This window comes from Lissotriton helveticus (assembly GCF_964261635.1).
Source record: "Lissotriton helveticus chromosome 1_1 unlocalized genomic scaffold, aLisHel1.1 SUPER_1_unloc_78, whole genome shotgun sequence".
Lineage (NCBI taxonomy): Eukaryota > Metazoa > Chordata > Amphibia > Caudata > Salamandridae > Lissotriton > Lissotriton helveticus.
This window is the reverse complement of record NW_027611723.1, coordinates 398,950-423,562: the sequence shown is the minus strand read 5'-3', so window position 1 is coordinate 423,562 and position 24,613 is coordinate 398,950. Positions and strand designations below refer to the sequence as shown.

The window sequence follows — 24,613 nt, the reverse complement described above, 5'->3', positions numbered from 1 at the left end:
GTGGTGGCTGTAAGTGGGCATTTGGTGGCTAAACCTGTGCACGTGGCGGCTGTACCTGGGCATGTGGTGGCTGCAGCTTGGCAGTGGTGGATGTACTTGGGCATTTGCTGGCTGCACTTGGGCTTGAGGTGGCTGTACCAGTGCATGTGGTGGCAGTACCAGGGCATGTGGTGGCAGTACCTGGGCATGTGGTGGCTGTACCTCGGCATGTGGTGGCAGTACCTGGGCATGTGGTGGCTGCACCTCGGCATGTGGTGGCAGTACCAGGGCATGTGGTGGCAGTACCTGGCATGTGGTGGCTGTACTTGGGCATATGGTGGCTGTACCTGGGCATTTGTTGCTCTACCTGGGCATATGGTGGGTGTACTTGGGCATGTGGTGGGTGTACCTAGGTATGTGGTGGCTGTGCCTGGAGATGTGGTGGCTGTACCTGGGCATGTGGTGGCTGTACCTGGCCATGTGATGGCTGTACCTGGGCATGTGGTGGCTGTACTTGGGCATGTGGTGGCTGTACCATGGCATGTGGTGGCTGCACTTGGGCATGTGGTGGCTGTACCTGGGCATGTGGTGGCTGTACCTGGGCATGTGGTGGCTGTACCTGGGCATGTGGTGGCTGTACCTGGGCATGTGGTGGCTGTACTTGGGCATGTGGTGGCTGTGCTTAGGCATGAGGTGCCTGTATGTGGACATGTGGTGGCTGTACTTGGGCATGTGGTGGCTGTACCTGGGCATGTGGTGGATGTACCTCGGCATGGGGTGGCTGTGCCTGGGCATGTGGTGGCTATACCTCGGCATGGGGTGACTGTGCCTGGGCATGTGGTGGCTATACCTCAGCATGTGGTGGCTGTGCCTGGGCATGTGGTGGCTGTACCTCGGCATGGGGTGACTGAGCCTGGGCATGTGGTGGCTGTACCTCGGCATGGGGTGGCTGAGCCTGGGCATGTGGTGGCTGTACCTTGGCATGTGGTGGCTGTACCTGGGCATATGGTGGCTGTACCTTGGCATGTGGTGACTGTAGCCAGACATGTGGGGGCTGAGCCTGGGCATGTGGTAGCTGTACTAGGGCATGTGGTGGGTGTACCTTGGCATGTGGTGGCTGTACCTAGGTATGTGGTGGCTGTACCTGGGCATGTGGTGGCTGTACCTTGGCATGTGGTGACTGTAGCCAGGCATGTGTTGGCTGTAGCCAGGCATGTGGTGGCTGTACTTGGGCATGTGGTGGCTGTACTTGGGCATGTAGTGGCTATACCTGGGCATGTAGTGGCTGTGCTTTAGCATTTGGTGGATGTACTTGGGCATGTGGTGGTTGTAGTTGGGCATGTGGTGGCTGTACCTGGGCATGTGGTGGCTGTACTTGGGCATGTGGTGGGTGTATGTGGGCATGTGGTGGCTGTACCTGGGCATGTGGTGGATTTACTTGGGCATGTGGTGGCTGTACCATGGCATGTGGTGGCTGTACCTGGGCATGTGGTGGCTGTACTTGGGCATGTGGTGGCTGTACTTGGGCATGTGTTGGCTGTACCTGGGCATGTAGTGGCTGTGCTTTAGCATGTGGTGGATGTACTTTGGCATGTGGTGGTTGTAGTTGGGCATGTGGGCATGTGGTGGCTGTACCTGGGAATGTGGTGGCTGTACCTGGGCATGTAGTGGCTGTGCTTTAGCATGTGGTGGATGTACTTGGGAAAGTGGTGGCTGTAATAGGGCATGTGGTGGCTGTACCTTTGCATGTGGTGGCTGTACCTTAGCATGTGGTGGCTGTGCCTGGGCATGCGGTGGCTGTACCTCGGCATGTGGTGGCTGTACCTGGGCATGTGGTGGCTGTACCTGGGCATGTGGTGGCTGTGCCTGGGCATGTGGAGGATGTACCTGGGCATGTGGTGGCTGTACATGGGCATGCAGTGGCTGTACTTGGGCATTTGGTGGCTGTACCTGGGCATGTGGTGGCTGTAGCTCGGCATGTGGTAGCTGTACATGGGCATGTGGTGGCTGTACTTGGGCATGTGGTGGCTGTACCTGGGCATGTGGTGGCTGTACCTCGGCATGCAGTGGCTGTGCTTTAGCATTTGGTGGCTGTGCTTTAGCATGTGGTGGCTGTAATTGGGCATGTGGTGTCTGTACTTGGGCATGTGGAGGCAGTACTTGGGCATGTGGTGGCTGTACCTGGGCATGTGGTGTCTGTACTTGGGCATGTAAAGGCAGTACCTGGGCATGTGGTGGCTGTACCTGGATATGTGGTGGCTATACTTGGGCATGTGGTGGCTGTAAGTGAGCATTTGGTGGCTAAACCTGTGCACGTGGCGGCTGTACCTGGGCATGTGGTGGCTGCAGCTTGGCAGTGGTGGATGTACTTGGGAATTTGCTGGCTGCACTTGGGCTTGAGGTGGCTGTACCAGTGCATGTGGTGGCAGTACCAGGGCATGTGGTGGCAGTATCTGGGCATGTGGTGGCTGTACCTCGGCATGTGGTGGCAGTACCTGGGCATGTGGTGGCTGCACCTCGGCATGTGGTGGCAGTACCAGGGCATGTGGTGGCAGTACCTGGCATGTGGTGGCTGTACCTGGGCATGTGGTGGCTGTACCTCGGCATTTGGTGCTCTACCTGGGCATATGATGGGTGTACTTGGGCATGTGGTGGGTGTACCTAGGTATGTGGTGGCTGTGCCTGGAGATGTGGTGGCTGTACCTGGGCATGTGGTGGCTGTACCTGGGCATGTGATGGCTGTACCTGGGCATGTGGTGGCTGTACTTGGGCATGTGGTGGCTGTACCATGGCATGTGGTGGCTGTACTTGGGCATGTGGTGGCTGTACCTGGGCATGTGGTGGCTGTACCATGGCATGTGGTGGCTGTACCTGGGCATGTGGTGGCTGTACCTGGGCATGTGATGGCTGTACCTGGGCATGTGGTGGCTGTACTTGGGCATGTGGTGGGTGTACCTGGGCATGTGGTGGCTGTACCTCGGCATGGGGTGCCTTTATGTGGACATGTGGTGGCTGTACTTGGGCATGTGGTGGCTGTACCTGGACATGTGGTGGATGTACCCCAGCATGGGGTGGCTGTGCCTGGGCATGTGGTGGCTATACCTCGGCATGGGGTGGCTGTGCCTGGGCATGTGGTGGCTATACCTCAGCATGTGGTGGCTGTGCCTGGGCATGTGGTGGCTGTACCTCGGCATGGGGTGACTGAGCTTGGGCATGTGGTGGCTGTACCTCGGCATAGGGTGGCTGAGCCTGGGCATGTGGTGGCTGTACCTTGGCATGTGGTGGCTGTACCTGGGCATGTGGTGGCTGTACCTTGGCATGACTGTAGCCAGACATGTGGTGGCTGAGCCTGGGCATGTGGTAGCTGTACTAGGGCATGTGGTGGGTGTACCTTGGCATGTGGTGGCTGTACCTAGGTATGTGGTGGATGTACCTTGGCATGTGGTGACTGTAGCCAGGCATGTGGTGGCTGTACCTGGGAATGTGGTGGCTGTACCTGGGCATGTGGTGGCTGTACCTTTGCATGTGGTGACTGTAGCCAGGCATGTGGTGGCTGTACTTGGGCATGTGGTGGGTGTACCTGGGCATGTGGTGGCTGTACCTCGGCATGGGGTGGCTAACCCTGGGCATGGGGTGGGTGTACCTTGGCATGTGGTGGCTGTACCTGGGCATGTGGTGGCTGTACCTTGGCATGTGGTGACTGTAACCAGGCATGTGGTGGCTGAGCCTGGGCATGCGGTAACTGTACTTGGGCATGTGGTGGGTGTACCTTGGCATGAGGTGGCTGTACCTAGGTATGGTGTGGTTGTGCCTTGGCATGTGGAGGCTGGGCTTGGGCATGTGATGGCAGTACTTGGCATGTGGTTGATATGCCAGGGCATATGGTGTCGTAATTTGGCAGCACCTGAGTTAGCATTTAGCTCAGCTACACGAGCTTTTTACGTTAACTTGACCAAAACGTGCGGGAGCCATTTTGTATTCATTGGCTTCCATTTTGTATAAACATGCCGCCGCGTGGTCAGCATGCCCTTTTGTCCTTCCTCTGTCCCTATGACCATAAACGTTGCCCAGCAACAGGCTATTTTTAGTACTGGTCAAGCCCACGCATGCGCATTTGTATACTGATTGGTCATTTCTCAGGAATGTTCTTTCCAAACTGACCAGTGATACCAAACTCCTCCCACATGTTGGCTGTGTTCCAAAAATGCCCTTATATGTACCTAAATTGTACGAAAGTATACCGCCTATTCTTTTTATTACTGTTAAAACTGTATAAAAGAGGTCGCGCACCGATGTTCGGTGTGATACTTCTTGCATTGCCGAAGGGTGCTGTAGGAATGTACCACCACCCCATGGGGTCTTAATAAACTTGTCTTTTGTATTTCCAGTTTCCGTGCCAACTTCTGTTTTAAGGTATTCGTGGGTTTTAGCAGAGTATGTAGACCTGACTGAACACCAAATACCACAATTGGCGACCACGAAGGGACTCATCGGCGACTCAGATACCCGAAGGAGAGGTCGCGACGAAGGATTGGAAACTCGCCATGGACCCGTACGCTGCCGTTGAGTGACCCGAGTCTTGGCACCCACGGGGTTTCTTCCTTTCCTTCTGATCTGACCTTCCAGGTGGCGCCGGTCCCCGACTGAGATCCTGATCAAGTGGAGTGTCGCGTAGTGCCCGTTTGGCTGATTCGATTAAAGAACTTGGCAGTTGGAACCTGGATGTTTTGAGGATACTTGGTAAGCTTGTGATTGGTAAGGTAGTCTACTGACACTTACTGTGGCTTTTTGAATTTGTTTGAGTTAGCTAACATTTGGACCTATGAATTTGATTTATATGTGGAGTGCACCTCACATAGGCAGGCATGTAGGGATATTTCTCTGACTTTGTATTTGTTTGAACGGCACACCGTGTGTAAAGCATATTAAGTGCCATTTTGTGTAGTATCACGTTTTCGTGAAATTTTGACATGCCTGTTCTCAGCACACTTCGAGGAATGTACTGTCTTGGAAATGGTACCAGTTATCGATTAAATGAATCTCAGCCGGCTCCCCCAGAGGGGACGCCTAATCGTGATATGTACGTGAAATTTGGCCTTCCGCCTATAATGTATAGCACATTATGGCACAAATATACCAAAGCCGATCGTGAATTGCAATGGCCACTACATGGGTCATTCGATTTGCGAAAGGTTCAATATGTAGAGCAGTGTCTGTTTCAGCGCAGGTCTAGACAGGATATGTTTGATTGTGTGCGTATGTGGGAGAAAGCGGTGCGTGAGCGAATGAAGCGTGAGGAAGCCTTGGCGGATAAGGAGCAGCGAAAGGCTGCTTGTGACAAAGCTTTACAGTTACAGGAGAAAGAATTGAAGGAACAGAAAGAGAGGGAGACTCGAGAACGTAATTTACAGGTTAATGGTCAGTTCCCTATCCGACGTCCTCTTTATCCTGTCCTTACTAATGAATCAGATGATTTTTCATTATTAGATCGTTGCCCGCCTCCGTATGTTTCACCTACGGCCCCGGATGTGGAATTGGATGAGGATGATCAGAATACACAGCGTACTAGGTTAACTGCTGATCGAACTGCGGAATTGCGTTCGTTTGCGCGAAAACTTAATATAAGTTCTATAACTGTTTCAGAGATTAATGAGTATATGAGTAAATGGTCTGATAAGGAACGATTGTATTTTTTTAGATCAGTTTGGAGATGAAGTTGTTGAACGGTTTAGACGGCATTCCTCTGAATTAGAACCTAAGGATATATCAGTTGGTCGTGACAACTTTCGTAAAGGTCTCTTTGTTCTTGCAGATGCGGATCAGTTTTTCCAACGTTTGGTTCAGTTACGGGATGAAGCGTCACGGCTACGGGAGTCGAAAAAGACATCGGTGTCGCCTGCGTCTGGATCGACGGAACAATCCAAAGAATGCCCTATCTTTGGAGCAGATAAGAACGCTGCGATTAATGTTATGCCTATGCGAGAAGCTGCGCCCTTGTATGTTCCTCCTAAAGGCCAAGGTACAGATGATAATAAATCATCTGCGGATGCAAAGGGTTATTTTATATATAACTGGGTTTATACACCCTGGAATAGAGCAGATGTTATGGCGCTTAAGAATGCTTTGCCTGACCCCCGTAAAAATCCAGCAGCTTTCTATGAAGGTGTGGAAGGTGCCATTTCTTCATGTGTTATGACATTAGTTGATATTGATCTTTTTTATGGGATGATATTGCCTCCTGATATGTGGAGGGCGATTCGTAAGTTTGATGATCGAACGATTTTTGGTGCAGATTGGAAGGACATAGTTCAAGCTGATTTAGACAGGGAACCTGCGTGTAAACCATGCCAATTAATATTAAATCTCCCAGAAGCTATTTTGACTAAATTGAAAATGCTTGTTCCCCCTAAGAAAATTGATTGGACAATGTTAGCGTCGTGCAAACAGAAGCCAGATGAAACGGTCTCTGATTTCTTTTCACGCTTCGAGGAAGCGTTTCATGATTACAGTGGGCAATTATTAACAGAAGATACAGGCAGGCATTTGTTCGTTGATAAGTATGTGGCTAATCTCCTACCAGAGATTGCAAAAAGATTAAAGGCTAGTGAAAGTTCATGGACTACGGCAACCCCTGCTTCTTTATTGACTATGGCTCAGTACTATGAACGACAGGAATTGGAGGCTAAGGAAAGTAGTGATAAGAAAGGGAAGGATTTGAAGACGAAGGTGATGTTGGCTCAGGTTTATTCTACACAGCCTAGAGGAAACGATAGAGGTAGACGAGGATCGTATAGTGCGTTTTCTCCCCGTTCTGATATTTCTGAGGATCAGTGTGCATACTGTAAACAGTTTGGACATTGGGCTTCTGATTGTCCGGTGCCTCGAGAACAGCGTAATCAGCGTGGTCGAGGGAGTGGGAGGTCTAGGAATAGTTATTCAGGATTGAGAGGTGGAGGAGCGAGTGATCGTCAAAGGTTTGAAGCAAGGGGTCGTGGACAGACAGACAATAATACTTTTGACCGACGGAATCAGTATCAGATAGCTGAGGGTGAATCGTCGGAATAACAGTACAATAATTATGCATAGGATTGCGTAGGATGGGGTGTGGAATCGGTTGAAGTACCAGTAGATCAAAGGGGTCCATATATATCAGCACATGTCTTGGGTTCTACTGATCAGTTTCTGGTTGATACAGGAGCTACTCGTAGTGCTTTGTCCAAACACTTGATTCCAAGGGCTCCCCTGTCTGGCGAAACGATTACAGCAATAGGGTTCGATGGAACACCTTCTCTTAGCCCATTATCTCAACCCGTTACACTTTCCATTGATAAATTTGCTGCCCCATGTCCGTTTTTGTTGTCCCCAAACACACCAGATAATATTGTGGGACTTGATATGTTAAAACATTTTCGAGCAACGATACGCTGTGCCCCTGAAGGGGTGCGGGTTATTCTTAATGAAAATTATCCAGACGTTGACAGAATTTGCCTCCTTCAAGAGGCCGATGTGTTGGCTTCTCTCCCAAAAACGTTGTGGGCCACCTCCGATACTGATGTGGGACAGATGACTATTCCTCCAGTACGTATTACTGTAAAGGAGGGAGTATCTTTGCCTCGTATCCCACAGTATAAAATCTCTAGAGAAGGTGAAATTGCATTGACACACATTGTGAATGACTTGATTCTGGCAGGGGTGGTGGAGGAAGTTCCCTATAATGTTTGTAACAGCCCGATTCTTCCGATTCTCAAGAAAGACACAGACACCAAGATCTATCGTTTTATTATTGATTTGAGGGAAATCAACAAGATAGTAGTGCCTCAGTATCCGGTGGTGTCTGATATTACCACGTTACTTACTTTGGTTCTGCCCACAGCAACCACCTTTACGGTCATTGACCTTAAAAATGCTTTTTTCTCGATTCCCATACATCCTGACAGCCGATATCTTTTTGGCTTTACATTGAATAATAAATCGTATAGATTTTGTAGGGTTCCTCAAGGCTACACAGAAAGTCCTAGCATTTATAGTCAGGCTTTAAAAAGACAGCTTGATTCTTTCGACCTACAGTCTGGGGCGGCTCTTATTCAATATGTGGATGACATTTTGCTTGCAGCAGACACACAGGAACAATGTGAGGCGAGCACTGTTTCTTTGCTTTCTTTTCTTGCTAAGCATAATCATAAGGTTTCAAAGAAGAAGTTTCAATACTGTAGACCACAGGTGACCTACCTCGGTCACCTTTAGTCTAAGGAGGGGCGTGCATTGACATCAGATCGAATCCAAGCAGTTTTAGATACACCAGTCCCCCGCACTCAGAAAGATGTTCGTGCCTTCATAGGTTTGACGTCCTTTTGTAGGCAATGGATATTAGGATTCTCACACATTGTTAAACCTTTGTTAGCGTTGCTGTCCAAAACTACACCAATTCCCATTGAATGGACAGATGAATGTCAGAACGCTTTTGAACAATTGAGACAAGCTCTTTGTTCTGCACCAGTGCTAGGTACACCTGATTATACAAAGATCTTTACATTATATATTCATGAGAAAGATGGGTGCGCATTGTCAGTTTTAGTGCAGATACACGGAGACAAGCAGAGACCTTGTGCGTATTTTTCAGCGGTACTTGACCCTGTGGCTCGAGGACTGCCTGGATGTTTTCGAGCAGTTGCAGCAACAGCAGTGGCTATACGACAAAGTGAGGGAATAGTTTTGTCACACAAACTGTTGGTGTTAGTTCCCCATGCGGTAGATGCTTTACTGAATCAAACGAAAACACAGCATCTAACCAGTGCCCGTCTAACAGGATATGAGCTAACACTGTTGGTGCCACACATCACACTGAAGCGATGTGCTACTTTGAACCCTTCTACTTTATTGCCATATCCTGTTGCTGATTCTCAGAAGGAAGAACAACATGATTGTGTTTTTCTGACTGAGGAACAGACAAAGGGTCGTATCGATTTACAGGATACGCCATTTCCAGATGTAGATGGGGAGCTGTGGGTTGATGGGTCGTGTTTAAAGTTGCCAGATGGTACGACTTCTGCAGCCTATGCGATCACGACACTCAAGACAGTGGTAGAAGCAGCACGAATACCGCAGAAATCGGCCCAAGCAGCTGAATTGATAGCCTTAACGAAAGCATGTGAGTTAAGTGCTGGACTATGTGTGAACATCTACACTGATAGTCATTACGCTTTTGGAGTAGTGCACGATTTTGGCCTACTCTGGAAGGAACGAGGGTTCTTGACTTCACATGGAGTGCATATTATGCATGGAGAATTAGTACGTGATCTCCTGAATGCACTATTATGTCCAAAGAAAGTAGCGATAATCAAATGCAGTGCGCATAAGAAAGTAACAGACAAAATCGGACAAGGAAATGCTTTTGCAGATCGCATAGCGAGAGAGACTGCCATGTTACAAAATGTCTCTCCCATGTATGTAGTGAAATCGCAGGCTGAGCGATGGCACGATGCTAGAGAAGAAATACTAGACATACAGAATCAGCATCTGAAGCAGAACTTGCAATTTGGGCAACAGAGGGAGTATTGGATGATGAGGGTTGTTGGCGTAGCAAAGATATAGAGCGATGGAAATTGCCCACCGCTTACTTGCAAGCAATGGTCCAAATGACACATGGGCTGGCACATGTTGGAGCTCTTGCGATTACTAAATTGCTTACGCGAGTTTGGGAGCATCCTGAGATTGCTAGTACGGCCAAGAGAGTAGTACAGACCTGTCTGATTTGCCTACAGTACAATCCTGGTAAAGGGACTTATACTCCTAAAGGAGGGTTTGTTCCACCTACTGCACCATTCGAAGTACTGCAAATGGATTACATCCAGCTGGAGCGCTGTAATAACCTGAAGTATGTCTTAGTGGTGGTGTGTGCCTTCAGCAAATGGATTGAGGCCTACCCCACGAACGATAATACAGCATTGACAACAGCTAAGGTGTTACTCATGGAGTACTTCCCGCGCTATGGTGTTTGTAAGTTTTTATGGAATGATAATGGTCCTCACTTCGTTGGGAAAGTAGTGGAGTACGTCCTGAAAGTATTGGGAATAAAACAAAGGTTTCATGCTGTATTCCACCCGCAGTCAGCAGGTCTGGTAGAAAGGTATAACGCGACTCTGAAGCTGAAGCTAGCAAAGATCGTGGCATCCACGTCTTTTAAATGGCCAGACGCTTTGCCTTTAGCATTGCTGTCTATTAGATAAGTGCCACATTCTCGATCTGGCCTCACACCCTATGAAGTGGTGTTTGGAAGGCCCATGAATATTTTGGGAGTTCCTAAGCCTCGCTTGATACATGATGTGCCTTGTATAATGATGAATGATTATTTGGCACGATTAACAAATGATTTACTTTCTATTCATCAACAGGTTCGAGAAGCGCTCCCCGACAACTTCATTGGAGAGGCTCATGATCTTCGTCCTGGCGATTATGTCATGATACGTGCGTTCGAGAGATCCAGCAGTTTGGAGCCGAGATGGCGTGGCCCTGAACAGATACTGCTGACAACTCGAACGGCCGTGAGGGTCACGAATAAGAAGCGGTGGATCCACTCTACCCACTGCCGTCGTGTTTCCCCGGACCTGGTGAATCCTGCAGTGATATCCGACTATCGAGACATCTTTGATGCAGAGAAGAGCCCAGTTGCTACGTCTAATGAATCGGAGGGAGCCTTCCCGGACCACACTGTTTCTGATGGAGTGAAATATAATCTACGTTCGAGGAAATAATTTTTTTGTTCAGGACTGGTTTGTCACCGTTCTGAGGTTTGTGAAAACGGAAGCCGGGAATATCAAGGGGGGGGGGGATCAGTTCTGCCCAGTGTAGCGACATCCGTCTTGAATCTCGGAGAAGACACCAGCGGCAACCTCAATTCTCAGCACTAATTTTATTTTTTTAGTTTTGCTTTTGAAGAACTTTTTGTTTTGTGAACTATGGCACCTATTACAATGAGAAACAAGAAAATTCTTGGTGCTGTGCTTTTTGTTACGACTATAGTGGTAATAGCAGTAATAGCTTGGACTATTGAACGATTGCTTCCTGCACGAGACTATTTACTGCCTACCACTCCAAGCCCATCTGAACATTTCCATTTTACTTTGCCTTATCATGAAGAGAGACATAGACAGACTTATTTGAATAACAGTTTCATTCAGATTCTGCAACACACCCACAACATGACCAATACTACGAACTGTTGGGTATGTGGAATGTTGCCTGGGCATCAGAAGAGGGGAGGAACTCCACTTATTACTCTCCCGTTTTCTCATAATGGTTGTTGTAATGCTTGGTACACTCTTCTTTTTACCCTAAGATGGCCAACAAAGGGTGGACTACTCTTCTGATTGAACAGAATCTGTTTTAATGATGAAGATGGTCATCCACAAGCTGAAGGAACTAAATTCGAGTGGGAAGAATACCGTCCGGACAATGTATCTACACCTCACATGTTCACTAATCAAAAACTTGTAAATATGTCCAGTTCACATGTGATTACTGTTATTGATACAAAAGCTGATCTATGTATCCGTAATAAAGGAACTGTCCCTGTAGGTAGAAGTGTATGTAATACAACCCTCACTTTCGATACACCAAATGGTATTACCTTTGTAGCTTCACGTAACACGTATTTTATCTGTGGAAATAAGGGATACCACCGTCTTCCCCTTGGGTGGTTAGGAACTTGTTATATATCTTTTGTGCTACCACCTGTGTTTATTGCTCCACCTATGTATCATAATGACTTTGTATTGTATCATGATTTTATACTGAATAGAGTCAAGAGAACATTAGACATTGAAACTATAGATCAAACTGATACCTCTTTACAGCAATATGTAGATTTTAATTTAGGTTTGTTCTCCTTTGTCGGTGCTGCATTAAACAGTAGGAAAATAAGACGGTTAACACGTGTTGTGGAAGCTGTTGCTAATGAAACTGCCTCTGCTTTGGGTAACATAACTGAAGAACTTCAGATCACTAGAATTGTAACGCTCCAGAACCGAATGGTTCTGGACGTAGTGCTAGCTGACCGTGGAGGTGCATGCCGCATCATCGGTAGTAGTTGTTGTGTGTACGTGCCAGATAACTCACCTTCTGTGTACGATGCTATTTCCAAATTGCATAAAATAGCTGCTGAAATTCACCCTGAGAACGGAACATGGACATTCTCTAGTTGGTTCTGGACTCTACTTAGTACCTGGGGTTGGAAATTATTAACTATCATATGTATAATTATTGGAATACTCTTTTTCCTCTGTTTCCTCTGTCTGGGTGACAACTGGTGGCCTAAGGAGCTGGGATCGCCCCCTAAATCGATCTCTGAACTAAAAAATCTTGGCGTCTGGTTGGACTCTAAACTGACCTTCGCGTGTCACACTAAGAAGGTGGCATCTACGTGCTTCGGCATTTTGCGAGGTTTAAGGCCCATCCTTAAATTTTTCGATGCCCCAACCCGCCAGATGGTGATCCAAGCGAGCGTATTATCCAGACTAGATTACGCTAGCTCATTACTTTTGGGTGCTAACCAGGCGGAAGTCCAGCGATTCCAACGAGTACAGAATGCGGCAGCGCGTGCCTTGGTTGGCCTGCCGTGTTTCTGTTCTGCCCGTACTACAATTTGCAAACTGCACTGGTTACCTGTAATCAGACGTATAGAGTTTAAGAGTCTCTGTTTCGCGTACAAAATTTTGAAAACTGACACTCCTGCCATTCTTCAACATCTTCTGATTTTGTACACTCCTTTGCGAAACCTTCGCTCTGCTGGTCAAAATTTGGCACTTGTCCCACGGTTCCAAAAATGCAGATTAGGGGGCCGCTCGTTTATGGTGATGGCCGCCAAATTGTGGAATACCCTCCCTGTCCACATTCGCTCTTTGGAAACTCTCCTTGCCTTTAGGAAAGCTGTTAAGACGTATCTTTTCCCTTTGCCGTATGAGTTGTGTCTCTGTTGGTTTGTTGGTTATGTTACTTTTTCAGGTATAGCGCCGGGACGCCCCTTAGCTGGGGCAGCTGTGCGCTTAAGAAATTTCAGTTAACATAACATAACATAACTTATGTATTCAATGCGGCCCTACTTTGTGTTCTGTATGTATTACAGCCTGTATTCCTTCCAAACGAGCTATTGCCAAAAATAATCAAATAATTAATGCTGAAATGATGAACATTATGGCAATCAATGTTGATGACGAGTACCCTGATTAATTTCATTATGAGGTAGCTTCAGCTAAATGCTAAAAGGGCCGTCTGTCGTAATTTGGCAGCACCTGAGTTAGCATTTAGCTCAGCTACACGAGCTTTTTACGTTAACTTGACCAAAACGTGCGGGAGCCATTTTGTATTCATTGGCTTCCATTTTGTATGAACATGCCGCCGCGTGGTCAGCATGCCCTTTTGTCCTTCCTCTGTCCCTATGACCATAAACCTTGCCCAGGAACAGGCTATTTTTAGTACTGGTCAAGCCCACGCATGCGCATTTGTATACTGATTGGTCATTTCTCAGGAATGTTCTTTCCAAACTGACCTGTGATACCAAACTCCTCCCACATGTTGGTTGTGTTCCAAAAATGCCCTTAGATGTACCTAAATTGTACGAAAGAATACCGCCTATTCTTTTTATTACTGTTAAAACTGTATAAAAGAGGTCGCGCACCGATGTTCGGTGTGATACTTCTTGCATTGCCGAAGGGTGCTGTAGGAATGTACCACCACCCCATGGAGTCTTAATAAACTTGTCTTTTGTATTTCCAGTTTCCGTGCCAACTTCTGTTTTAAGGTATTCGTGGGTTTTAGCAGAGTATGTAGACCTGACTGAACACCAAATACCACAATGGTGCCTGTACCAGGGCATGTGGTGGCTGTACCAGGGCAAGTGGTGGCTGTACTTGGGCATGGGGTGGCTGTACTTGGGCATATGGCGGCTGTACTTGGGCATGTGGTGGCTGTACTTGGGCATATGGTGGCTGTACCAGGGCATGTGGTGGCTGTACCAGGGCATGTGGTGGCTGTACTTGGGCATATGGTGGCTGTACTTGGGCATATGGTGGCTGTACATGGACATGTGGTGGGTGTCCCTGGGCATGTGGTGGCTGTACCTAGGCATGTGGTGGCTGTGCATTGGCATGTGGTGGCTGTGCCTTGGCATGTGGTGGGTGTGCCTGGGCATGTGGTGGCTGTACCTGGGCATGTAGAGGCTGTGCCTGGGGATGTGGTGGCTGTACCTGGGCATGTTGTGGCTGTACCTGGGCATGTGGTGGTTGTGCCTGGGCATTTAAAGGTGTTATTTGGCACATGAGGTGGCTGCTGGCTGATTTGAGGTGACTTTTGGGTCTTTGAGGCTGAGCCTGGGCAGTAAGGGCATGTGAGGCTGTCCTTAGATTTGTACAGCTGAATCTGGGCATGTGACATTTGTACCAGGGCAAACACAGCTGAAGCTGGGCACACGCGGCTGTGCTGCGCATAGCATTTCTGCACCCTGCGTACCTGGCATAACATGACTACAGCTCTGGTGTGTTATGAAAGCTCCCTTTTTAATAGGAGGGTGGCAACTAAAATGGGTGATTATCATCTTTCGTTTTTGTTATGAATCTTACACTTATTCTAGTTATCTATCACTTCACTGATGTCACTTTCTTAGATATTATTAGGATCAAAGGTCACATGAACTCTTCCTGTGATACCATATGAGGCAAAAGGCTCCTCACATCTTTGTTGGATAAAAAAACAGAAAGGCTGTCAATGTCATGCACGAGTCTGCTCAACTTTTACAAATGAGCAGAGGTGATGTCTCCTAATGGCACACCTGGAGCAGGTAAAATAAGGTAGCAGGTTCATGGCGACATCTAGTGGTGAGCCCTAATAACTGAAAAAGGGCTCGATTGTTTTCAGTGTATGCTGAGTGTTCCTGAAAGCAAGTACCTAGTTTGTCTGTGGCACTGGGAATCCTTGCATTGTTCTTGGCTGGGGGTCCAGAGCTGGCCTCCACAATGCTTGGGATGAAAGGCGGAGCCTGGCTCAGCGAAGGCACTGGGAATCCTTGCACTGTTCTTGGCTGGGGGTCCAGAGCTGGCCTCCACAATGCTTGGGATGAAAGGCAGAGCCTGGCTCAGCGAGGGCACTGAGAATCCTTGCACTGTTCTTGGCTGAGGTCCAGAGCTGGCCTCCACTATGCTTGGGATGAAAGGCGGAGCCTGCTCAGCGAAGGCACTGGGAATCCTTGCACTGTTCTTGGCTGGGGGTCCAGAGCTGGCCTTCACAATGCTTGGGATGAAAGGCGGAGCCTGGCTCAGCGAGGGCACTGAGAATCCTTGCACTGTTCTTGGCTGGGGGTCCAGAGCTGGCCTCCACAATGCTTGGGATGAAAGGAGGAGCCTGGCTCAGCGAGGCACTGAGAATCCTTGCACTGTTCTTGGCTGAGGTCCAGAGCTGGCCTCCACAATGCTTGGGATGAAAGGAGGAGCCTGGCTCAGCGAGGCACTGAGAATCCTTGCACTGTTCTTGGCTGAGGTCCAGAGCTGGCCTCCACTATGCTTGGGATGAAAGGCAGAGCCCGGCACAGCGAGGGCACTGAGAATCCTTGAAATGTTCTTGGCTGAGGTCCAGAGCTGGCCTCCACAATGCGTAGAATAAAAGGCAGAGCCAGGCTCAGCGAGGGACTCATGTGGAATGAGGGAGATTGAACCAGAGTTTACAGAGAAGGAGAGGTGTGTGGATATGTAAATGTAAATTGATACTTGTATAGCGCACTACTCACCCGCACGGGTCTCAAGGCGCTGTGGAACCCATCCTGGCTTTCCCTGTGAGATGTCCACTCCTGGGCACCTCCAAGGTGGAGGCCAGGCATCCTTAGCGCTGTGGGGGCCGTTGTGGAGATTAAGCAAGCTATTGCCCAGAGTTGCAGAGTGGGACTCCATGATTGGAATAGGCACCGAGGCGAGAATTATCAGGTCCGTGGAATTTTTTGAGCCCAAGACCCGCCGAGGCGGGGAATTGAACCCTGGTCCCGGGCTAGACCTCTGCATCAGGGTCTGCCGCTCTAACCATTGAGCCACACTTCTCCATATCACACAGAGTACATCATTGGTATATTCTACAACACCACAGCCTACTCACTCCAGCTTCTGTACTTTACAGCCCGGGTCTGTCAGCCCCTCACACAGCTGCTTCACTCCAGAGTCCTTGAAGTCGTTGTCGCTCAGGTCCAGCTCTGTGAGAGACTCACTGGTGCTTAGAAGAGAGGCGAGGTCACCACAGCAAGAGCCAGTCAGGGAGCATTCACCCATCCTAGAAAACAGAGAGCGCCTTGAAGAGGTTAGTGCCAGGAGAGTGCACGCTTGCGCACACACTCTCGCTCTCTCTCTCACACACAACACACACACTCTCGCTCTCCCTCTGTCTCCCTCTCTCTCACACACAACACACACACTCTCGCTCTCCCTCTGTCTCCCTCTCTCTCACACACAACACACACACTCTCGCTCTCCCTCTGTCTCCCTCTCTCTCACACACAACACACACACTCTCGCTCTCCCTCTGTCTCCCTCTCTCTCACACACAACACACACACTCTCGCTCTCCCTCTGTCTCTCTCTCTCTCACACACACACATACACACACACACACAGAGACATACACTCTCCCTCTCTCTCACATACCAACACTCCCTCACAATCACACAAAGACACACACATTCTCCCTCTCTCTCACACACACACACCACACTCTCTCCATCTCAATCACACACTCATACAACACACTATTCCTCCCTTTCTCTCTCTCACACTCACCACACTCTCCCTCTCTCTATCTCTTTCACACACACTCGCACACAACACATTAACACTCTCTCCCTCTCTCTCACACTTCCAGACACACCCTCCCACACACACCTCCATCCTCCCCCAGAGAGATGACCAAAGAGTGTTATATTTGTTAATGAAAAGTGGAAAACCAATGTTTACAAGTAGAAATGCACAGTACTGGCATGTTCATTACATGAACAAGGAGAGAATGAGGTTTTACTTCCAACAAATGTAATCTTTCTTCTGCAGTTTATTTGGGAGATTATCTCTTCACCTCTTCCGTGCTCATGACGGCCCCCGGCCGTCATGAGTCACATTGGGCATGTGCGCACAACGGCAGGGGTTGTCCAAGCCACGCCCGAGATTGGAATGTCCCAGCACAGGGGCGGAATTTGCGCCGCAGTGAAGAGGTTAACTTTGCTCTTCCTCATTGAGGGGCTTATTCAGTCAACACAGCCTTGAGAAACCCCTTGCTGACTACCCATCTGCCAGTCTTACAAGGAAACCAATGCCACCTTTCAACAAAATGATCCTGGCTGGCACAGCGGTGACCTGTAAGTATGGCAGACGGTCTTCGTGGGAGGGCTTAGGCCCGTGTTGTCTATGCAGACGTCTGTTGATAAACGTAGCAATGATTTTAGTTAAGAATGTAATTATTTTCCTTTTTCCTTATTAATTTATGTTTGTTTATCAATGTACTCATGTTTGTTAATTTTTGTTTAGTATGTTGCCCAATCACTGCTGGGTTAGGGAGTGCCTAATAAGTGTGTAAATGAAATAAATGTTTTTTGACCACTTGCTTTCAGTGGGAGACTGTTAGCAGAGATAGGTGAGGCAGAACACCAGTGATGAAGAGGGTGTGGCGAACATCACAATGAGAGGACCATTAACTTGGGAGAACATGAAGGCCACTTACCCCAGCTTCTGGACTCGGCAGCCTGGGTGCGTCAGCGACTCGCACAGCAGCCTCACCGCCGTGTCACCAAGTACGTTATCGCTGAGCTCCAGCTCTGTGAGTGAGTGAGCAGAGCTGAGCAGGCAAGACAATTCTTCTATGCAGGAACCAGTAAAGACACACTGGTTTATGCTGCAGGAGACAAATACACACAGACATTATGCCTGCAGAAGGCCCTTTCAAGCACCACCACACCATCTGCTACAAGACACACTAACAACAGGCTATAAAATGTGGCTAAGATTTCAATTCACTTGAAAATAAATATGTTTTAATTAGAATGATCACTACAGAAAGTCATAAGGGAGGGAGTTAAGGTATTATTCTTACCGCCCACTCTGATGATTTTTACATAATGACCTTAACTTGTTGACCCTCTCGTGAGTCTAAACTCCCACATACCTTAAAAAAATATTTCATTTTAAAAGGTGTAAATTTCACTTCCTAAAACAACTAAATGATAGCTGGATGAACCGACAGACAGACAGACAGACAGACAGACAGACAGACAGACAGACAGATAGATAGATAGATAGATAGATAGATAGATAGATGCCAGAACGTAATACAGAATTTGTTACCATTATAGAGAGTAAGAAGGCAACTTGTCTCATGAGAGGCAAAGCCCTGACTGGGTCATTTTGCTCCTCCCCTACTGCCTCTCAATAAATGATCATAAACAGCAGATCCCCAATGAGTTTCTGCCTATATTGGTTATTCAATGCTCTTTTCCTGTTCATTGTTTACACAAAACGTATTTAAATAAAATCACTTCTCAATTTCATTTATGCATCAAGATAAAATCACACTCCAGATTATTAACAATGTACTTCTCTTGTGCAAAGATAATGTTATTTGCAATCAGTGAGGAAGTGAACAGGAATATTTTTCAAATTCCCCAAGCAAATGCACAATGAAGACTTTCATACCAATATATCTATTCAAAAAACAAACCACCAAAACAAACAATCACCCAGAAACATAGGAGGCAGTCGAAGGTGAGTGAGTTGTGACTCTTCCAGATGCTTAGGACTCAAGTGTAAGTCAGGCTGGCCTCATGACAGGATGTGCGAGAGGTGCATGCAGAGTTAGGGCTGGGGCTCTAGCTATGGACAGAGAGGGGGCTTAGTCTCAGGTTTAGACAGGGTACAAGTGTGGGCTTTAAACGCAGGTCATGTAGGTCTGGGGCTCTAGCTATGGACAGAGGGGGCTTAGTCTCAGGTTTAGACAGGGTACAAGTGTGGGCTTTAAACGCAGGTCATGTAGGTCAGGGGCACTCGCTAAGGACAAACGGGGGCTTAGTCTCAGGTTTAGACAGGGTACAAGTGTGGGCTTTAAACGCAGGTCATGTAGGCCAGGGGCTCTAGCTATGGACAGAGAGGGGGCTTAGTCTCAGGTTCAGACAGGGTACAAGTGTGGGCTTTAAACGCAGGTCATGTAGGTCTGGGGCTCTAGCTATGGACAGAGGGGGCTTAGTCTCAGGTTTTGACAGGGTACAAGTGTGCGCTTTAAACGCAGGTCATGTAGGTCTGGGGCTCTAGCTAAGGACAGAGGGGGCTTAGTCTCAGGTTTAGACAGGGTACAAGTGTGCGCTTTAAACGCAGGTCATGTAGGTCTGGGGCTCTAGCTAAGTACAGAGGGGGCTTAGTCTCAGGTTCAGACAGGGTACAAGTGTGGGCTTTAAAAGCAGGTCATGTAGGTCTGGGGCTCTAGCTAAGGACAGAGGGGGCTTAGTCTCAGGTTCAGACAGGGTACAAGTGTGGGCTTTAAATGCAGGCCATGTAGGTCTGGGGCTCTAGCTAAGGACAGAGAGGGGGCTAGTCTCAGGTTTAGACAGGGTACAAGTGTGCGCTTTAAACGCAGGTCATGTAGGTCTGGGGCTCTAGCTAAGTACAGAGGGGGCTTAGTCTCAGGTTTAGACTGGGTACAAGTGTGGGCTTTAAACGCAGGTCATGTAGGTCTGGGGCTCTCGCTAAGGACAGAGAGGGGGCTAGTCTCAGGTTTAGACAGGGTACAAGTGTGGGCTTTAAACGCAGGTCATGTAGGTCTGGGCCTCTTGCTAAGGACAGAGGGGGTTAGTCTCAGGTTGAGACAGGGTACAAGTGCGGGCTTTAAACGCAGGCCATGTAGCTCTGGGGCTCTAGCTAAGGACAGAGAGGGCTTAGTCTCAGGTTTAGACAGGGTACAAGTGTGGGCTTTAAACGCAGGTCATGTAGCTCTGGGGCTCTAGCTAAGGACAGAGGGGGCTTAGTCTCCGGTTTAGACAGGGTACAAGTGTGGGCTTTAAACGCAGGTCATGTAGGTCAGGGTCACTTGCTAAGGACAAAGGGGGGCTTAGTCTCAGGTTTAGATAGGGTACAAGTGTGGGCTTTAAACGCAGGTCATGTAGGCCAGGGGCTCTAGCTATGGACAGAGAGGGGGCTTAGTCTCAGGTTCAGACAGGGTACAAGTGTGGGCTTTAAACGCAGGTCATGTAGGTCTGGGGCTCTAGCTATGGACAGAGAGGGGCTTAATATCAGGTTTAGACAGGGTACAAGTGTGGGCTTCAAACGCAGGTCATGTAGGTCTGGGGCTCTAGCTATGGACAGAGGGGGCTTAGTCTCAGGTTTTGACAGGGTACAAGTGTGGGCTTTAAATGCAGGTCATGTAGTTCTGGGGCTCTAGCTAAGGACAGAGGGGGGCTTAGTCTCAGGTTGAGACAGGGTACAAGTGTGGGCTTTAAACGCAGGTCATGTAGGTCTGGGGCTCTAGCTATGGACAGAGGGGGCTTAGTCTCAGGTTTTGACAGGGTACAAGTGTGGGCTTTAAATGCAGGTCATGTAGTTCTGGGGCTCTAGCTAAGGACAGAGGGGGGCTTAGTCTCAGGTTGAGACAGGGTACAAGTGTGGGCTTTAAACGCAGGTCATGTAGGTCAGGGTCTCTTGCTAAGGACAAAGGGGGGCTTAGTCTCAGGTTTAGACAGGGTACAAGTGTGGACTTTAAACGCAGGTCATGTAGGTCTGGGGCTCTAGCTATGGACAGAGAGGGGGGCTTAGTCTCAGGTTTAGACAGGGTACAAGTGTGGGCTTTAAACGCAGGTCATGTCGGTCTGGGCCTCTCGCTATGGACAGAGAGGGGGCTTAGTCTCAGGTTCAGACAGGGTACAAGTGTGCGCTTTAAACGCAGGTCATGTAGGTCTGGGGCTCTAGCTAAGGACAGAGGGGCTTAGTCTCAAGTTTGGACAGGGTACAAGTGTGGGCTTTAAAAGCAGGTCTCATAGAGCAGAGGCGTACTTGCACTGGGGTTAGGATCGTTTGGTACCACAGACATGGAGGAGAAGCTACAGAGAACCCTGTCAAGCCCAGGACGAAGGCAGGCAGACAAACGAACCTGGGATTAGAAATAGGGGCATCAGACAAGAGTGTTCTTGTCTCCCTGAACATACTGCACCAGACAGAAGTTCGACCCACGTTCATGCGGGTGCAAGAGAAATAGGCTGAGGCAGGATATCACTGGGTGGGTCTGAAGTGGACACACTGGTCGTCGCTAATACCTGAGTCTGTCTGTTGTTACCATCAGAACTTTTTACCTGCAGTTACTACTAGGACTGAGCAAAATTATAATTAGCAGTCATTTTCCACGCGTACATGGGTGGTGCAAAATATGCCATGTCAACATCACTGATAACATGTTGTATTCAAAATAAATAAACAAAACATGTAATTTACTTGACTTGGCTCAATGTTCAGCATTCCGAGCTATCCTGAAAGTCCCAATAAGGGCTCATTTGAAGCTTCAAGCTCAGTCAGGGCTCCAGGATGATGGACACATTCTCTAGAATATCCCCCTCGGTCACACAATCTGCACAGACTACAAGAATGCATAGTGCTCTGTGGGGCCACGGGCGAGGGGCCCGAGATCTGGCGTCTGTGCTCCGGCTAGCCGTGTTTCAAAGTGCCCAGGACAGGCCTTCCCTGCTTGGCTGGGTAAGGAACCTGTGATTAGGCCCTGGGTCAGAGCTCCAGTTGGCCCCGGGGTGGAAGCCCCTATCATGGGCTCAATTCTCCAGGCCGCCCTGGTGTGAAGGGCCACGGATGGGATCCCAAAGGTCCCTGGAAGCACACCCCTGATTGGCTGGAAAAGCTCTAATTGGCCCCTGAGTCTGAGCTCAATCAGGCCTGTGGTGGAACCCTCTACCCTGGGCTCCCTTCCCCAGCCCAGCCTGCTGTGTCACCCAAGTCAAGCCAAGTCAAGTCAGAATTTATATAGCGCACTACATACCCATAGGGTCTCAAGGCGCTTGAGGAAGGGGGGGAGGTTTACTTATCGAATATCCATGTTTTAAGTTGTTTTCTGAAGGCTAGGTGGTTTTGAGTAAGGCGGAGGTGGATGGGAAGGGAATTCCAGGTCTTGGCCGCTAAGTAGGAGAAGGATCTTCCTCCCATGGTGGCTTTGTGGATGCGCGGAACAGCGGCGAGAGCTTGGTTGGACGAACGCAGCTGGCGGGTGGGGGTGTAAAAGGAAAGGCGCGTGTTGAGACAATCAGGTCCAAGTTCGTATAGGGCTTTGTGTGCGTGGGTGAGGAGACGGAACGTTATTCTCTTGTTGACGGGGAGCCAGTGAAGGTCTTTCAGGTGAGCGGAAATGTGGTCTGTGCGGGGGATGTCTAGTATGAGTCTGGCTGAAGCATTTTGGATGCGTTGGAGTTTTTTCTGTAGTTTCGCGGCTGAACCGGCGTAAAGGGTGTTTCTGTAGTCCAGACGGCTTGTAACCAGTGCGTGGGTGACCGTTTTTCTTGTTTCGGTGGGGATCCAGTGAAATGTTTTTTTGAGCATGCGTAGGATGTTGAAGCATGAGGATGAGACGGCGTTGGCTTGTCTGGTCATCGAGAGTGAGGAGTCCAGGATGATGCCCAGGTTTCGTGCGTGGTCCGTCGGTATGGGGGCTTTTCCTAGGGCCGTTGGCCACCAAGAGTCGTCCCAGGCGGAGGGGGATGAGCCTAAGATGAGGACTTCCGTTTTGTCCGAGTTCAGGTTCAGACGGCTGTGCTTCATCCACTCGGCTACTTCTTTCATCCCTTCATGTAGGTTGGTTTTGGCGGTGGTTGGGTCTTTGGTGAGTGAGAGGATCAGCTGAGTGTCATCAGCGTAGGAGATGATGTTGAGGTTGTGTTGACGTGCGATGGTTGTGAGGGGGCTCATGTAGACGTTGAATAGGGTGGGGCTGAGTGATGATCCTTGCGGGACGCCGCAGATGACTTCGGTGGCCTCTGACTTAAAAGGGGGGAGGCGGACTCTCTGAGTTCTTCCAGCGAGGAACGAAATGATCCAGTCCAATGCTTTTCCTTGAATTCCGATGTTTCTGAGGCGTTGTATCAGGGTGCTATGGCAGACTGTGTCGAAGGCTGCGGAGAGGTCAAGGAGGATAAGGGCGACTGTGTCTCCGTTGTCCAGTAGTGTTCGAATGTCGTCTGTTGCTGCGATGAGGGCGGTCTCGGTGCTGTGTTTGGCTCGGAAGCCAGACTGTGAGGAGTCAAGTGATTTGTTGGTTTCGAGGAAGGTGGCGAGCTGATTGTTAATGGCTTTCTCAATGACTTTGGCAGGGAATGGGAGGAGCGAGATGGGGCGGTAGTTTTTGAGTTCGGTGGGGTCAGCTGTGGGTTTTTTCAGAAGGGCGCTGAGTTCGGCTTGTTTCCAGCTTTCTGGGAATGTGGTGGAGTTAAGGGAGTAGTTGATGACATCTCGGAGATGGGGTGCGATAATGGAGTCTGCTTTGTTGAAGATGTGATGGGGACATGGGTCTGTAGGGGATCCTGAGTGGATGGAGTTCATCAGGCGAATGGTCTCTTCTGTGGTGATTGGGTTCCATTCGAAAAGGATATTCGGAGGAGGTAACGGTTCGGAGGTGAGTGGGGTGGACTGGTTTACCGGTTGGTTGTCAAAACTGTTATGGACGTCGGCGATTTTGTCATGAAAGAATGAGGCCAGGGAGTCGCAGAGGACTTGAGAGGGGGTGATGTCGTTAGAGTTGGCGGTGGGGTTGGTGAATTCTTTGATGATGTTGAAAAGTTCCTTGCTGTTGTGGGCGTTGTTGTCTAGTCGGTCTTTGAGTGCTGATTTCTTGGCTGTCCGGATTAGTTGGTGGTGTTTGCGGGTGGCGTTTTTGAAGGCGGCTTGGGTGATAGTGTTTGGGTCTGTTTTCCAAGATTTCTCAAGGGAACGACAGAGCTTTTTGGATTTCTTAGTGTCATCGTTGAACCAGGGGGCGTTCTTGCTTCCTTGCTTGATTTGATGTTTTTTCAAGGGTGCTAATTTGTCGGCGGTTTGGGTTAACCATTGTGTGAGGTTGATGGCGGCTTGGTTAGGGTTCGTTGAATAGGCAGGGGGTTTTTGAAGAAGCGATGTTGAGATCTGGTCGATGGTGATTTTGTTCCAATTTCTTCGCAGAGTTGGTTGAGAGTTGTTGTGGATCGAGGTCTTATTGTAAATAAAGTGGATGCAGCTGTGGTCCGTCCAGTGGAGGGGTGTGGTATGAGTGAAGGAGATATGTTTGCTGGAAGTGAAGATAGGGTCGAGTGTGTGTCCTGCATAGTGTGTGGGGGTGTTAACAAGTTGTTTGAGTCCGAGATTGGCGAGATTGTCCAGAAGGGTGGTGGTGTTACTGTCGTTGCTCTTTTCCAGATGGAAATTGAGGTCTCCCTGTAGAATGTATTCTTCTGAAGGGAGGGCGTGTGGGGTGATAAAGTCAGTGATGTCTTCGCTGAATTTTGTACGGGGTCCTGGTGGCCTGTAGAGGAGGGTGCCTCTGAGTGTTGTCTTGGGGTCGGTGTGGATCTGGAAGTGAAGGTGTTCGGCGATAGTGAGGTTGTCATCTGAGCTGG

At 48.9% G+C, this 24,613-nt stretch overlaps 1 protein-coding gene across 1 annotated transcript in view; it reads right to left on the bottom strand.

The window, feature by feature from the left end:
• Window positions 1–24,613, bottom strand: part of LOC144806481 (ribonuclease inhibitor-like) — a 247,136-nt gene that overhangs the window by 151,833 nt on the left and 70,690 nt on the right. Inside the window, exons 3-4 of the mRNA XM_078672836.1 lie at window positions 17,716–17,886; window positions 16,111–16,281 (exon numbers count right to left, since the gene is read on the bottom strand). Of these exons, the coding sequence (XP_078528962.1) occupies window positions 16,111–16,281; window positions 17,716–17,886 (342 nt within the window). The remainder of the gene's footprint in view (window positions 1–16,110; window positions 16,282–17,715; window positions 17,887–24,613) is intronic.